This window comes from Xyrauchen texanus, chromosome 2 (assembly GCF_025860055.1).
Source record: "Xyrauchen texanus isolate HMW12.3.18 chromosome 2, RBS_HiC_50CHRs, whole genome shotgun sequence".
NCBI classification, from domain to species: Eukaryota; Metazoa; Chordata; class Actinopteri; order Cypriniformes; family Catostomidae; genus Xyrauchen; species Xyrauchen texanus.
The window spans coordinates 22,540,249-22,557,813 of record NC_068277.1 but is presented as its reverse complement, the minus strand read 5'-3'; the positions used below and the strand labels follow the sequence as shown (position 1 = coordinate 22,557,813).

General features: G+C 35.8%; 2 protein-coding genes across 3 annotated transcripts in view; one reads left to right on the top strand and one right to left on the bottom strand.

Moving 5' to 3' along the window:
* On the top strand, positions 1-5,471 carry txn (thioredoxin). Its single transcript, XM_052142660.1, has 5 exons — positions 1-164; positions 2,497-2,601; positions 3,077-3,142; positions 4,882-4,947; positions 5,159-5,471. Exons 1-5 carry the CDS (start codon positions 141-143, stop codon positions 5,219-5,221), a joined length of 324 nt encoding a protein of 107 aa, XP_051998620.1. The 5' UTR covers positions 1-140; the 3' UTR covers positions 5,222-5,471.
* Positions 5,305-17,565, bottom strand: part of LOC127655044 (sushi, von Willebrand factor type A, EGF and pentraxin domain-containing protein 1-like) — a 105,891-nt gene continuing 93,630 nt past the window's right edge. Inside the window, exons 45-49 of one of the 2 annotated variants that reach the window (XM_052142640.1) lie at positions 16,036-16,206; positions 12,842-12,937; positions 11,721-11,816; positions 6,964-7,057; positions 5,305-5,964 (exon numbers count right to left, since the gene is read on the bottom strand). In XM_052142640.1, the coding sequence (XP_051998600.1) occupies positions 5,934-5,964; positions 6,964-7,057; positions 11,721-11,816; positions 12,842-12,937; positions 16,036-16,206 (488 nt within the window). In that variant the 3' untranslated portion in view covers positions 5,305-5,933. The remainder of the gene's footprint in view (positions 5,965-6,963; positions 7,058-11,720; positions 11,817-12,841; positions 12,938-16,035; positions 16,207-17,565) is intronic. The other variant, XM_052142648.1, reaches the window with a different exon arrangement.

Genomic DNA, 17,565 nt, shown 5'->3' with positions numbered 1-17,565 from the left:
TTGGGTCGTCGTCATCATAAAGGCGGGGCTAAACAACAGCGTTCATATACGACGTTAATGACACTCCTGCGTCTTTGGCTGTAACCGAAGTAGGCGCGTCCGAGCAAACGTACACAATAGTCAGTCAGAAGACATCCAAAATGGTTTTGATAATTGAGGATAAGGTAAGAATATAATAACAGTATTTACGATGCCTTTATATATATATATATAGATATATATATATTTTAAGATATTATAATTCAATATGGCTTATTGTGATGTCTATTGATAAAATCTATTCAAATAAGTTGTTAATAGATCCTTTTAATTTTGTAATAGATAAAAGTAGTAGGTCTGTTTGATGTTTGGATAGCAATTTAATAACCACACGACTAATGCCAAATACTGAAACTCTCGAAACAGGCTGTCGGAACACGGGCGGCAACTTCACATCGTAAAAAATATGAAGGTTTAACAACAGGTCTAAAGATCAACAGAGCAGTTGCACTTGTACCCTAACTTAATGAATGGCTATATTTTAAACTTTACAAGAATTGGAAGCAAGGATTGAGCATTCCATTGTTTTTGGCACATTTTTAAATAGGGCATATGCTTGATTTGAACCGTGATAATCAGTGATAAATTGCTCGCATGTGCAAAAACCTGCACAGTTGTACTCACATGTGGTTTGTAGAGTGTTGCTGTTCTAGACTTGCGTGTCAAACATTAATAAAGATGCAATTCAAGTAGCATACCTCATATTGCTCCACGCTTCTGCTTACAAACTCGAAAGTTTTAACCTTTTAATGCAAGGGAATTTCATCAAACACTTACATTTTAGGGTCTTTACAGATGTATGTCTATCACAAATGGATAGAAAAAATGCCCAGACAGTTTCATATATTTTCAAGATAATTAGAAAATAATGTAATCAAATATATTTAGCTATTTTATTTGTCATATATCAAAGAGATATTGCAACACATCAGAACAAATCTAGAACAGGATTCATTACTTTCACTGAAATTTCATGAACTGGCTGTCAAACACATATTGAGCTACACCAAAGTTTTTCTAGCAAGTCAGTCCACTGTCGGCAATCTTTGGAACGCTCTCAGGAGGCTATTTCCAGTCATGCCAGTAAAGCCCCTATCTACCTGAATGGAGAAAGACCAAAATCTCAAAAACGGTTGGTCAAGATTACGATCAAAGAACATATTTCAAATCAGCAATAAAATCTGACAATAATGATTCTTTACCTCATATTATGCTAAAAAAACGTAATTTGCATAGCTAATGCGCATTGACGAGTTGATTGACAGACGATGTCTGTAGCCTATTTAAAAGGGGATTGGCTCTTTTATCTGTAAGGCAGGACTTCCTTTCTACATCTGTTGGACGCTCAGAGCTTAAGCATTTCTCCAATTCATTTTAACTGAAGTGCCAAATCTCTGTTAAATAATCTCTGGCTAAACGTAACATAAAAAGATACACAGGGTACATACATATAATCTACGTACGAGTGTTTACTCAGGTTTAGTACATCATTTCAGTACACCCAAATGGCAAGTCATATCATACTTTTCATGTGTTGTATTTGCTATAGTTTACTTGCACATTGCTTTTTCCTCAAATATAAAACAAGTCAATCACTGACACATCAGCGCTACCTTGAATAAGAAATAGCATGTATAATATGTAGGCCTACTGTATGTGTACACGCATATGGAATACAAATAATTCAGATTTTGCGCTGAAATTCAATTTCTCTTGTTATAAACAAAGAAATGGATATCATGTGATTGGTAAATATATAGATATGAAATAATCATAAATATAATTTATGGAAGTGTAAAAATTTAATAAAACTGAGACTATTACATAAAGACCCAATAAACTTTTGGTACTTAAGCTAATATATATATATATATATATACACACACACAAGATAGATTGAGGAATACTAAATAGGTGTGGTCACAACTCCAAAAATATGATGAGGTGGAATGAGGTCCCGGTTACCAAAGACCAGAGGCATGCATTTAAGGGGTTAAATAAAGGTATTCAATTCATACATTATATAGTAAAAATTTTCACCATTAATGTATACACGTACATATTAACTTTGTAAAATTTGTATATTTTGCAAAAACATTATAGTCATTGCAAAGCACAACGTTTGAAATACTATGTGCTTAGCCATCAAGACATTGTTTACTCTGCTTGCTGCACAGCTTCATCAGCTACTTGTCTTAAAGCAGTGTAATTACAGGGAAGTGGACTAAGTGATGCGGATATGGGCGGTTTTCCCAGCTGATAATTGAGTGATAAGAAACCGTTCTGTATATGCTTCCTGGTTCCTCATAGACCATAATTATGGAACACCAGTCCCTTCTTAAACCACAGCACTATGACGCACACATTTGAATGAATCTCAACTACATGATTCCAGAAAAGAATGTGTCATGTTACTTTCTAAATGAGTAACAACCTCTCTCTCTCTCTTTTTCGCAGCCTGCCTTTGATAATGCTCTGAAAAATGCTGGTGACAAGTTAGTGGTAGTGGACTTTACAGCCACATGGTGCGGGCCCTGCCAGAACATTGCACCATTCTTTAAAGTGAGTATTCATACAGCACAAATTATGTCACCGCATCCAGGATTCAGAGTGGCATGTCATGATTCTATAGAGGCCTCCAGAATCATCGGGAGTGGCTGCAATGTTGTGCTGTGTTGTCGAGGCAACCGTGGGGGAAGCCTGAATCCTTAACAGAATGCAAATGATAGTATTAATAAAGGAAGAAGAGAAGGATGAAAAGAAAATAAGCCTATAAGTGCGGATTTATTTTGGTATAGTTGAGAACCAATGGCACAACAAAAAAACAATCTCAGGCACCTGTACTAACTATATAAAATTTGCTGCGTGCTTAATTTTGTTTTCACTTAAATATAATTGAATTGATAATTGGTTAAGGAAATGAAGCACATGCAAATTTCCCAGATGAAGCAGAAGGAATGAAAAACTGAAGTTCAAAGGAAGCTCTTTGATTGCGAGCTTTGTGGTTTGCTTTTTACTACCGCCTCTTTTTTCACAGGGGCTGTCTGAAAAACCAGAAAACAAAAATGTGGTGTTTCTAAAGGTGGATGTGGATGATGCACAGGTTAGTGACCTGGTTTTTCTTCTCCAATTAAGAAAAACACCCTTTTACACAGATTCACCTTTATTGACAACGATGGGCGACATAGCAATTTACACAGAAACATGATGTTTATAAGCAGCCTAGAACTGAATTTGCATACTCTCATACAGACCAATCCTTTTGCCTGGGATGAAAACTGGATGTGCATGCATTAGAGCATCCCAGCGCACCCCTTCAGCTGGTTGCTGTTCTCCAGATTGGCTTTGCTGATAGTGTGTTATTTGATACACAGGATAACGCTCAGAAGGGATATTGGCTGTCATTCAGCAATACGAGTTAGATCAGGACAGGGCCAGAATGGTACAATTCTGATAGTTGCCCATGTTGTTTTGGTTACAGTGACTTTAATTACAATGCCGTGTTGCAAAGCAGATTATGGGGTGTGTGCGTGCGCGAGCTGAATTCTCTGTAAATGTTTGCAGTTTGTTGAAATGTCATGGTTTAAATTGCAAGTAAGGATGGCAAATGCAAGTAGATTTTGTGCTGTTTTTGATGTTTCTGATAACAGTCCATACATCCGACAATCCAGTGGACCTTTTTTACGACTGAGATTCATGCTAAAGATCAATTAAAGGAATGTCCCGGGTTCAGTACAAGTTAAGCGCAATTGACAGCATTTTGATTAATACATAAAATAATTTCGACCCGTCCCTCCTTTTCTTAAAAAATAAAAATCAAGTTTATATTGCGGCACTTACAATAGAAGTGAATGTGCGCCAATTTTTGGAGGGTTAACTGGCAGAAATGTGAAGCATATAATTATATAAGTACTTGCATTAATTCTTCTGTTAACTTTATTTGAGCTGTAAAATTGTATAAATGGAAATTTTGTCATTTTAGGGTTTGTTGACTACATTACATGGCAACAAAGTTGTAAAATTGCCTATAAATTTACACAAAAAGTTTAGTAAGCGATTTTCTCACACTAAAATCAAGTTTACACGCATATTGTTTGTCTTATGACTACTTTTTTGAAAAAAAATTTCCCCCTCCCCAATTTGGAATTCCCAATGCATTCCCAAGTCCTCTTGGTGACGTAGTGACTCACCTCAATCTGGGTGACGGAGGACGAATCTCAGTTGCCTCCGCGTCTGAGACCGTCAATCCACGCATCTTATCACGTGGCTTGTTGAGCGCATTACCGTGGCGAACTAGCGTGTGTGGAGGCTCATGCTATTCTCTGTGGTATCCACACACAACTCACCATATGCCCCACCTAGAGTGAGAACCACATTATAGCAACCACGAGGAAGTTAACCCAACGTGACTCTACCCACCCTAGCAACCGGGCCAATTGGTTGCTTAGGAAGTCTGACTGGAGTCACTCAGCGCACCCTCGATTTGAACTTACTCCAGGTGCGGTAGTCAGTGTCTTTACTTGCTGAGCTACTCGGGGCCCCCGAAACAGTGAGTATTTGAATGTTTATGGACTAGCCCCCATTTACTTACATTTTTTTTAAAGAAAAGGAGGGACGAGTCAAAATTAATTTTGTGGTGATCATCATTACGCAACAACTGCTGTTGATTTGAATTTAACTTGTATTGAACCTGGAATATTACTTTTTTAAGCTAAATAAAAATAATTGAAACAATTGGTCGTTCCAAGTTTAATTTTGATGCTATGCCTTTTAAGCATTAAATATGTTTATCATCAAATACCAGACTGAATAAATCTATTAAATCATTCTCCATCTCTCTAGGATGTGGCTAGTTCCTGTGACATCAAATGTATGCCAACATTCCATTTCTATAAGCATGGGAAGAAGGTATAAATACTTGGATATTTTCAATTTCTAGAGTTAGCTTAAAGAAATGTGTTTACAGTACCTGTTCTTTGACTGTTCAGCCTATTTGATCCCCTACTTCGGATGGGTAAAAACAAACTTTTGTTTTTCACCAGTGGATTGTAATTGAGGATTGTTTTTTTTGAAAAACTAACATAGATGTAACTGTGTTCTTACAACTTTTTTTTTGCAGATTGATGAATTTTCTGGCTCAAATCAAGCTCTGCTGGAAGAGAAAATCAACAATCTTAAATGAAAACAAACATGCACACATTCATTTACACAAACCAATGATTGTAATAGCTCAACACAGGTTAGACTTTCCAGCATGGGTTTGAGAATGTATGACATCAAGTAAATATATTTACAGTACAAGTAAATTAAAAGGAATTGAAATGCTCTTGTATTTTAGTTTATAAACAGAGAAAATGCATTCCTGAAACACTTTTTTTTTTTTTTTTTTTAAGGAATATTTGGGCCTGCTGTATATTTTATGTTGGCTTTGTATGAAATGAAAACGCTAAATTAAAAAAATAAGTTGAATTTTACAGGTTTCTATACTTTGTCCATAAGAAATTATTCAAATATTTACTTCACTAAGTCATATGAGAGAGACAGGTAAAACAAACTGAAAGTTTAATTGAAAATTCTTCATAATTAACTGAGAAAGTGAGAATTACAGTTGGTTTATGGTTCTATTTTGTTTGAATAAAAACATGACAAGAATAGTTTATATACATGTACACTGGACAATCACATCAACATTTTTACACATCGAACAAGTTCATGTATATAGCAGCAGCATATATTTAATACTGTTTCATTTTCTACATGAAAAAATACAGCTTTAATTTACAAAAACACTAAGGACTTTAGGTGGGATAGAGAAAATGAGTTGTTTACAAGTTTCTGACATGAAGGCCTCTTGTTCCAACACGGTCAGACTCAAGCTCATGTAGCTTGGCACATTAAAAATGAAAGTATGCAGATTTTCTTTTTCTGAAAGATGAGAAATAAAATTCAGATTCAGATATTTATTACATGGGTGAACATTAACATCAGCTGTGTGTGTGTGTATGTGTGTGTCATTATCTATATATATAGATAATGACACACACACATATTATGATTTTGTTTTTAAGGAAAACCATTTCAAATATCATATTCTACAAACATGGATAAATAATTAATATCTTTACTAAATGGGTCTGCTTTTCATCCCAGATGTGTATGACTTTATTTCTTCTGCTGAACACAAAGTTTTAAGAATAATATTTGAGGTCTGTAAGTCATTTTGTTTTGAAGAAACTGATTAAAAGTCCTTTATATGATATAAGAATATAATTCCAAATATAATGGAAAACAAAACAATCAGTCTGGGGTTACTGTTCTTATAGTTTAGAGAAAGTCTTCAAGTCCTAAGAGCTCATTTGATTAATTGACTAACGAAGCATGAAGTAAATCTAATTGTGAATCACTCTATCCTTTAATGATAGCTGCAGCCTCTAATTAGCAGAGGGATATGGATACCAGCAGACTGGCTGGAAACACTAATAGGAAAAATCAGCAAATCAATAGTACTCGAGTGAGAGGCTCTTTTGGTCAATGAAATCTTGACATTGGTACAGAGCCAATTACTTAAAAGAATGAATCACTAATTTAATAGTAGCTGTATCGGTTAACAATTAATCATAGTTCACTCTCAGAGACCAAGGGCAGCCGTATAACTCCCTTTGCCAACACAGTGTTTAGATTCATACCAACTAAAGTGCCCTGGGAAATGCATGTTTACCATTATTAAACTAGGTGTGTCAAAGACAAAAATTAACATACTGACACACAGAGTTTAAAGGATGTATATATCTCTATAATGTCTTAACATTCAAAATCAACAGGAAACTCCTAGTTTAGAATGTTAGTGCTCCATATGCATATGTTAACATAAACATGCCACATGAGATTCACTGAACACATGTCCATCAATTGTGTATGGCTTACCTTGAGCAGTCGTATCCTCCCCATCCTTGACTACAATGACACCTGTTGGGTCGGATACACCTGCCTCCATTCAAACATGGCATGGAACACACCGCTGTGAACACATATCAAATAATCCCATTAACCCTTGCACATAACTACATCTGTAAATATAATTTGTTCATGCATTATTCTGTTCTATTTTGTATTTCTCTATATATTTTATTTACTGTATTCTATTTTAGTTTCATTATATGTATTTTGAATTCTTGCAGTGATAGCTTTTATCACCAGGAAAAATTCCTTGTGTGTGTAAGCATACATAGCACTAAAGCTAATTCTGATTTGAATAATTCACATAGAATATGTACACTTTACAGTTATAGACCTCTAAAGCAACATTATATTAATTTAAACTTTTCATTATACAGAAGTTAAACATTATATGAACTTTTATTTCCACTTACTATGCATTAAGCTACTTATTACAGACATCAGAGTATAACTGTGTAACTTGAATAACTTGTCATGTTGCCAAAATAGAGGTGTGAATCTTCACTGGCCTCATGATTCGATTACGATTCAAAGGGTAACAATTCGATTTTAAAACAATTCTCGTTGCATCAAGATGCATCTTGTCCTTCAATTTCTTTTTTCAGTTTCTGAATATTACCTATTTTTTCCCTTTCAGTTTTTTATTTAGCAGCTGATTTAAAAAATCAAAATGAGTCACATTACATTAACTGGCCTTTTCCATTCAGTATGAGCTGTGAAGAAAACATGGAACATCCACAAGATTTAAGAAATGGTTCTATAGTTTCTCAGTTTTTCAGTTTCTTTCTTTTGAACATAATACAAAATCTCTTAAAAGAACAAAAAAAATATTGGTTCTCCATCAAAACACACTGAATACTATTACTTCAATTTATTATATTATAATTTTTATTTAAGCATTGTAAATCATATAATAGTATTTAATTATTATTTAAAATTAAAATTAATCTATGTCATGCTATACATTTTCATTTTTAAGCACAAATGGAAGTTGCTGGTCCAGGATGAGAGATATATCTTCTTCTATGAGAGAGCAGCTGAAGCTTCTCCTCTCCTCACCTGCACAGGTGATAGTAAAGCGGTTTAAATCGTGCAGTTGTTGCTTCAGAAATGTATCAAGTATCTCTTATTCCATCAGTTTAATCTGCGAGTAGAACATCGCACGACCCTGTCGCAAAAGCTGCGATGGATTTCAAACCTTTATCGTCAGGTGTGCGCACTGTCCTGGCAAGTGAGTGACTGGCAATAAAGCGAAAGTCAATGAAATGGAGAGCGTGCAAGAGTAGAGAAGATAAATATTTTTAATTTGGTAGTTCATATGTCCTTTCAGGAACTGCAACTGCAGGTCACAGGAACACAACAAAAACAGTAACCATAAAGTAGACTTAACTTTACACCTCCACAATTCTTTTAAACTTACTTGAAACATATATTTAGGTAAACAAGGCTGGTTTGTAACAAAACCAGGTAAGTTCTTCACAAGAGATATCCCCTGTAATTTGGAGGACTTTGCCCTACATGCTTTTGTTCTGACACATTTAAGCACGCCTCATAAATCAACACAGGCTGAGATAAAGATAAAACACAAAGAGACTAGTCACAACAGCTGAATAATAGCCAGTACCTAACCAGTAAAACTTGTACAGCAACTATTGTATGAGTGTAGGTCACAGGATTCTCCAAACCCATCAATCCAATGTACATTTCATATAATAGTGCATTTCAAATGCAAGCTTGCTCTTAACAGGTCATAAGGACAGAAGATTATTGTAGTATTGTGATTTTGTATATCACAACAACGGTATAGACCGGGCATGACTGATGTAAAAAACAGCACCATCACTGTTTGAAAAATTTCATTTTTGATTAAATCAGGACAGGCCCCATCATCAGCAGCCATCACTCCAACACCTTATCCTTGAGAAATCATGCTAAATTGCTAATTTGGTACTAGAAAATCACTTGCCATTATTCAACAAACACAGTTGAAAGCTATTTGGTTTGTTAAATGAAGCTTAACATTGTCTTTATGTTTGTTTTTGAGTTGTCACAGTATGCAATAGACTGACATGTCTTAAGGTCAAAATTAGGCCAAATATGGCAAAAAAGAAACAACATTCTCTAGAGACTCATCATTCAATTATTGTTTTGAGGAATGAAGGCTATACACAGACATTGGACAACAGATAATTGGAAAAGTGTGTTATGGATCTTAACACCATTGAGCTTTTGTGGGATCAGTTAGACTGTAAGGTACGTGACAATACAGCCACATTTATGGCAAGTGCTACAGGAAGTGTGGGGTGAAATGTCATCTGAGTATCTGGACAAACTGGCAGCTAGAATGCCAAGAATCTGCAAAGTTGTCATTGCTGCACGTGAAGATTTTTTTGATGAGAACTCTTTGAAGTAGTTTCCGAAGTTCTGAAATTGTTTTTCAAATTGTAATAGTAATTTTTCACTTTATTAATGTCCCCACTATACTTTGTGATCAGTTGAATGCCACTTTGGTGAATGAAGGGGAGTGCAGTTTCAGCTCAACACCTTGCTCATGGTTGCCAGATTGCCTAAAAAAGCATAACACTTGTAGAATATTTGTGCAAGCATAAAGATCTGACTGGAGGATTGCAACCTCACAGTTCTTTGGATTGTTGGATTTTAAAATCTGATAGTCCAATCACAGTTATTTATCATTAGGAGAGAATTTAATCATTTTATTTGCACTATTAATTCTAAGTAATACATGATAATTAATCTAAAGGGGATGGTGAGAGGGATGGCGGTTTTACAAAGGCGATGTTTTTTTGTCATTCCTTTGAACAAGGGGGGTGGCATCTCTTGTCAACCCCCTCAACTCGAGCGCTGTCTATACATATCTATAGGCCATTGCTCCTAGAAGGGCCACTCATCATGAATGTGGCCTAAATCAGATTTTCTGTTCAAATCTAGATTTTTTTTTAAGGTTGTTCACGTGCCATTTTAAATGTAGCCCAAAATACACTAGTCTGAACAGCCAAAGCTCATTAACTGACCCCCATGCTTATAACATGGAGCATTTGTGTAACAAACCCAGACATAAATTATTAAAATTGTTATTAGCGTTTTTTTGTTTTTTTCCCCCAAATAGGACACTTAATTGATATCTAATAAAATATCTGCAAGTGATGGAAGGCCAGCTAAAAAAAATATTTTAAATAAAGTAATTGCAGTCATATGGTTGAATTGAATTACCACTGAAGCTCAAGAATGTAACATTATGAACAAGACAAAATCAAATTAAAGGACAGCAGGAAAAACTGCATTATATATGTAAGGTAAGATTTGTTACCTGCAATTTCTTTCATATTTGCATTGACTTGCTTGCATTCACATTTTGAAACAGTTTGAGAAATTCAGAAACTGTTTTCTGCATGAGTGACATGAGCAAAGAGCCGTGTTACCTCTGCATGCTTTCATGTGCTTATTTTACTATGTGAAATTCAAATGAACTGCTGAACCCAACTGTTGAAGCCTAAAATTTCCTTTCTTGTCTTAAAAATGAACTGAATGCATTAACTAGAAAATATATGACTTGAAATTAAAAGTTTGTATGATTAAAAGGCATATTACAGTGTAAAATCAAGCATGCAAGTGACGAATGTTGAGATAGACTGATGTAAAAAAAAAAATTACATTAAATCTGACCTAGCTGTAAAAATTGGAAAAAATCAGATACATATTCAATTTATTTCCACATATGAATGTGGCCCAGATCGGATTTGAAAATGCTTTTGGCTGTTCACATTGTCAGCCAATTAACAGATTTGTGTCACATCACATGTGAGTGAAAAAAATAAGATTTGGGCCACGTTCAGCTGGGGTGTGAACGTAGCCCATGTGGCCTTTTGTTTTATCACCTGTGTTACTATGGGGGTTTACAGAACATTTAAAAGTGCAAAGCAGATTTTTTTTAAAACCTAAGTAGGTTGGTATATTAACATTATTTCATTTACTAAAAAAATAGGGTAGTGAACCGTAAAATACACAGGCACCAAAATGACATCAATTTAGAGTGTATATATTTATTTTTAAATATATATAAATCAAATTACAACCAAACGTGAATTAAAACTGAACAAAAAATTCTAGTTGAAGGGAAGTTTATCAATAAAAACATCCCCAATAATAACGCAATTTTATATATTTATTCACTCAATGTGTTTTGTTTAATACTTGAGCTCCTGGGATATATTGCAAATCACTATTAGTGGACTGTTGTCACAGGCGTTGCCTAGCAACAGCATCAGTGTGACATAGGATGACCCCAGGAGATTGAGCAATCCCTACATCCCACCATGAGGTCCTTCTCCCTGAAATCAAATCACTCTCTTGCAAGCCACCTTAATTTATATCTCTTAAGTTTAACCAGTTTAGCAAAAAAAATTAAAATGATGGCAAGAGATGTTTCCCTAAGAAGCAACTTTTTTTTTAGAATTAGTTGACTTGAGTCTTAGACTAAACTCTGAATTGAAGACAGATCATAAATAGCTTGGGGGAAATGGTGGATGTTATTTAGACTCCATTAATTGCCAGTAATTAAATGCTGTGAGGTTATAACTAGGCTAAATATAATAAGTCTCAACTTGTCAGGATTGAATAAAACAAATGATGTTCCCAAATTCTGTTATTAATTGTTGTATCATACAAACAAGATTCCCCACACTTAAATAAACATACACTCTTACCATTGTGGCAGCGTGTGCCTGTCCAGCCTGTTGGGCACTCACACTGGTATGGAGCTACACAGTGTCCTCCATTGAGACAAGGTAGGATGCAGATGGCTGCATTTAATATAACATAGATACACAATTTTATTACAGTCTTAATCTATTGACAGCCCTAATATATCAACACAGATCAGCCACAACATTAAAACCACCTGCCTAATATTGTGTAGGTCCCCCTTGTGTCTCACCACAATTGTACAGAGTGGTTATCTGAGTTACATTAGACTTTGTCAGTTCGAACCAGTCTGGCCATTCTCTGTTGACCTCTCTCATCAACGTGGTGTTTCCATCAACGAGAACTGCTGCTGTTTTTCCATCAACAGAACTACTGCTGTTTTATTTTTGGCACCATTCGAAGTAAATTCTAGAGACTATTGTGTGTGAAAATCCCAGGAGATCAGCAGATACAGAAATACTCAAACCAGCCTGTCTGGCACCAACAATTGTGGTGAGACGAATATCATATCAGAATGCTATTCTAAGATGCGGGTTGGTGCTGTTTTGGCAGCACGAGGGGGACATACACAATATTAGGCAGGTGGTTTTAATGTTGTGGCTGATTGGTGTGTGTGTGTGTGTGTATGTGTGTGTATAGGTAGGTAGGTAGGTCGGTCGATAGATCGATTTCTTTCCAATTAATTAAATGCAACTGTTATTTTGTTAAATAATGCATACATTCACAAGCAAACACAAGTGTGGCTTAAGCATCCAAACACTTTTTGGAGCCACTATGCTACTTCACTGTTGTTTCACTGTGCAACATCAACATCTGTGTTCTAGCTCTTACTTTTCTGTCTGATTCCATTTCCCACAAATTCATGCATGCAAATTCACACATTTACACATGTATGCACCACACCCGAGGGTTATGGCTTTCTGAAGGAGACCAAAGATAGGAGTTTTTGTTTCTGTTGAATTATCTCTGATGGTTTGTTAGTGTGAGAGAGCAAGAGAGTAGGAGGAGCAACTCTGAGACAGGAGATGAGAGAATGAGATGCAAAAAGAGATTGGCCATTCCAGTGAATATTTTAATATTTATTGTTTTATATGTGTGTGTGTTGTACGTTGGAATGACTTACGCTCCTCGCAATCACGGCCCATCCATCCCTCTGGACAGGAACAAGCATTTGGTCTTTGGCACACACCTCCATTCTGACACTGGAGCCAACACACAGCTGTACAAACACACAATCATGAATAATAATTGGTAACACTGAGTAAAATCATGTCATCTCTAAAACAGAATAAACGGTACAATCATTGTGCAGCTCTCCTCGAGTATGGAAACTCTCCACGACCATTCCAAAATGGCACACAAAACATGCAGCAAGAAAATCCAAATGTTAGATGAATGTTCAGACCTCTGTGAACTTTCACTGGTAAGAGCTGGTTTAAACAAGCACCCAAACCAAACAAGCCCAAAGACTCAAAAGACAGAAAGAGAGGTTGAGGAGGATGATTCTTGCATAATCAGAGTTAAAGCACAAGCATGCCAAAAAGAAAAGCACTTCATAGCTCATCAGTCATGACTTGATGAAAAGAGTGGCATCCTTACCAAAGCTCATCTCTATAAAATCTATAAGTATGGGACAACCCTGTTATTCAATGGCTATCATAAAATGGATAGTTCTGCTCCTGGATTCTGAATGATTAATATAGCTTACCAGTCATACTAAATTACATGAAATAGTAACAAATATCATGCAAAACACTTGTTCACCTAGTTACTGTTACTAACAGTGTATATCACTGCATAGAACCCATAGAGAACATGTTCTGTTATTGTTTATGTCTAAGGGACTAAATCTTCTTGAGGAAGGATGGCACTTAAAACATTTGCTTAATAAAAATTATGTTTAATGAAAATGTGTCCTAAATACTTTTATCTAATCCATATATACTAAATAAAATGGCTTCTCAGACCTTATTGCCCAAATACACTGCCTGGCCCAAAAAAAAATAGCATACTCTAATATTTAATTGGGCCGCGTTTAGCTTTGATTATGGCACGCATTCAACATGGCATTGTTTCGACAACCTTATGCAATGTCACAATATTTATTTCTGTCCAGAGTTGCAGGTCCATTTTTGGCCAAGATCTTGTAATGATGACGGGAGAGTTGAACCACTCCTTAAAGTCTTCTCCAGCACATCCCAAAGACTTTCAATGGGGTTAAGGTCAGGACTCTGTGGTGGCCAATTTATGGAAATGAAAAATATTCCTCATTCTCCCTGAAGCACTCTTTCACAATTTGAGACAGATGAATCTTGGCATTGTTGTCCTGGAATATGTGCGTGCCGTCAAAGAAGAAAAAATTAATTATTAATGGGATAACCTGGTCATTCAGTACATTCAGGTAGTCAGCTGACTTCATTTTATTGCTGCATAATTTTGCTGAGCCTAGACCTGACCAACTGAAGCAAACCCAGATCATAACATTGCCTCCAGAGGCTTGTACAGTGGGCACAATGCATGATGGGTGCATTGTTTTATGAGCTTCCCTTCCTACCTTGATGCACCCATCGCTTTGGAATAGGATAAATCTGGACTCATCAGATCACATGACCTTTTTCCATTGCTTTATGCTCCCTCGTTATTTTCCAATTAGCCTCACTAACAAGTGACTTTCTTGAGGCCACACAGATGTTTAATCCCAATCCTCTACGTTCTAGTCACATTGTGTATGTGGAAATGCTCTTACTTTCACTATTAAACATAGCCGTGAGTTCTACTGTCGATTTTTTTATGATGTGACATTTTACTGATCTGATCACGATCATTCAAGATTCTTACGCGAAGATGACGGCAAAAAAGAAACTATCCTTCAAGGTTTTACTAATTCGTTGGACAGTTCTTAACCAAATTCTAGTGATTTCAGCAATCTCCTTGCTTGATGCAGGACAATAATTAGCCACTCCTGAAACACAGTAACATCTTTTTAATGACCACGGGATACATCTTCCGACATGGTTGTTTAAGAAATGGAAATCTACACACTGCATCAGTTAGGGTTAAAAGAATTGTTGCCAGCTGAAACATATTAATCCCTGCAATAATGATCCAATCATGGCTCTTAAGTATCTGCTTATTTAAATCCAAACTGCAACTTTTTTTTGGACAGGCAGTGTATTTTAACGTTGGCTGATTTAGGGCATGTTCTAGCCTGGGATAGTTATCATACAGAAAGTGCATAGGCATTTGGGGTTTTGTATGCATAATCCAATCTTATAACTTTTTTCTTTGATTGGTTTCCAATCTTTTATTTTGTATTATTAATATCATTATTATTATTTTAATGCAATGGAAGTGCATGTTGATATTGGGTATATTTTTTATGTATATTTTCATGTGCTTTTTAATATACATTTATATGTTTCACCATGAAAAGTGTAACCTTTAAAAGGAACTTTATAAAAATAAAGTTCATTATTTTGAAGCAAGTTTATTATTATGTTTATTACAAAGGTCGAAAAATAATATGCACAGGTACGTGAATGCAGATGCTTTTAGCAAAGCAAAGTTGATTTTGTGCATTTTGTCACAATGTGTCTGACGTAATTCATAACAGTTTCGATACCACAGCCAAAACTAATTTGTAATTTAAGTAAATAAATTATATATAAACTGATATTTTGCTTACGCTCACTTTAGACATAACTGTCTCTGTTTTTTACATTAATGACTCGCCAAGGGTATACTGAATACATTTTTAATTGTATATGACTGTTTAAACTGTTATGACTGTTTGTTGTGTATTTGCATCTGCATCTGGTAATCAGTGAGAAAGCGCACTGGTACCAAAACTTGGTACTACCGGTACTGCAGAATGTCTGGTAGTGTTACAGCTTTTTAATTTTAGTATCAATTTGAATTTCACCTGAATAATAACACATCCAGATTAATGGCATATACTTGAACACTGAGGTTTCCTACCACCACAAGGAATGCACATTAACCTGTTCAAACAAACCACATATTGGCCAAGTCCTTTCATCTGGTTATGCGTACTTGGGTAAAGAATGTTTCTGGCCTTAGTGTACTGCGACTTTTGACACCAAAAATGCCTCACAGGGTTTTAAATCTGAAGCCATTGACTAGCAGTGTTGCTTTGTAGTCATTTGCAGTAAAAACACTATTGGTTATAGTGCCCAGACAGCCAGCGCTTGTGTTCATTTGTGTTTGTGCAAGCCCAGTCAAAAAGAATTGTAAAGATGAAGGAAAGTCCTTTGAAGTCAAAGCCAGGTGGGACTGAAGGGCAATTTCTACTGCTACCTTTGCAGGTAGGGGGTGGGGTCCAAGTGCTATTCTCCAAGCACACACTCCTGCTAGAACCCTCCATGGTGTAGCCTGCATAACATGAGTACACCACCATATCTCCAAACTGGAACACTGCCCCACGGGCAATCCCATTTGACACGTAATGAGGTGGGCCACAGGACACCCCTGTGTATGATCAAAATGGACCAAATCGTTTGGTTAGAAAGGAAAATTCTCAGCAAGGATGAAGCAGTCCATTAAATAACTAAAGAGAACTTTGTGGGTCTTTCAGGAATTGTTAAGAGGTAGCATACTTGGTTGCTCCACGTATAAAAATGGATGAAGTTTGCCCACAAAACAGTCACAGAGGGAAAAATTTGATATTAGAGCTGCCACAATTAGCAAGTTATCAGAGGTGATTAATTAAAGTTTAATGCGTACATTTTTCTTAATCGTGATTAACGCATAAACACTGGTCAATACACTGACGCATATTCAGTGATTCAGTGTCAGTGATAAATTGATGGGGAAAGGATGCTCTTAATGCTATTTGTTGTACAAAACAAGCCTAGATGGAACTTGTGACAGAAATCAAATAATTTTCAGCCCAAGTAAGGTGAATTTTAACTACCACAGAAGTACAGCAAGTCTTAAATATGACCAAAACTCAGAAAGAGACGTTTCTGTCTGCAAGCGCTTTTCATGTGGAGTTCAAAGTGGCGCTTGATGCTGATGCCCTGATGCGATTATGAACGCGGCTTCATGATATCTGAAAAAAAGTGGACAGACACATTCAGCCAGCTGATTAATATTGTGGGGGATGAGAGTTTAACAAACTTAATGCCTCTTGCTATGAAAATGAAACATGTGTGGGGAAACTAGTTCTTCCAATTAGTCAAACTTCCACTTAGATCTTTATACTGTGGAAGGCTTTGTTTGGAAAATGTTAATAAAGCATTATATTGTTACACATTGTTTTGTTTTTTTTCTAAGAAAGAAAGAAATGTGTTTTGACAGGAAAAGATTTATACATTTAGATTAATCACGATTAAACATTTTAATCAACTGACAGCACTAGTAGATATATGTGTAAATGTAAACATTGCAAGCAAGCAAGCAAGCAAGCCACCACATACATTAAGTAGTACACATATCATACTGAAAAACTTCAGTGCCAGCATGCAAATGACCAAAGGTTTAAATATCATAAATAATGCAACACAGCAGAGGAGCATGAACTGACTGTGAGATAGAGTAGGCTTGTTTAATTCTAAATGATATCATGCAGAAACAATGGGACCAGAGCTAACTGCAGCTGATTCAGCAAAGTTTCTGAAAAAATACAGATAGTGCTATGGAGATACCATGCAATAAGATCAGTAGAGCACACAATCACTGAAATACCAGATAGATGTGATATTTTCATTCATATACATGGCTAACCAAACCTTCTGCAAATAACACTTTGTGGAAGAATGTAGTGATTTTTATTCATTACACATTTAGGTTCAAAACTGATTAAGCACTAAATGAGGAACAAGGACA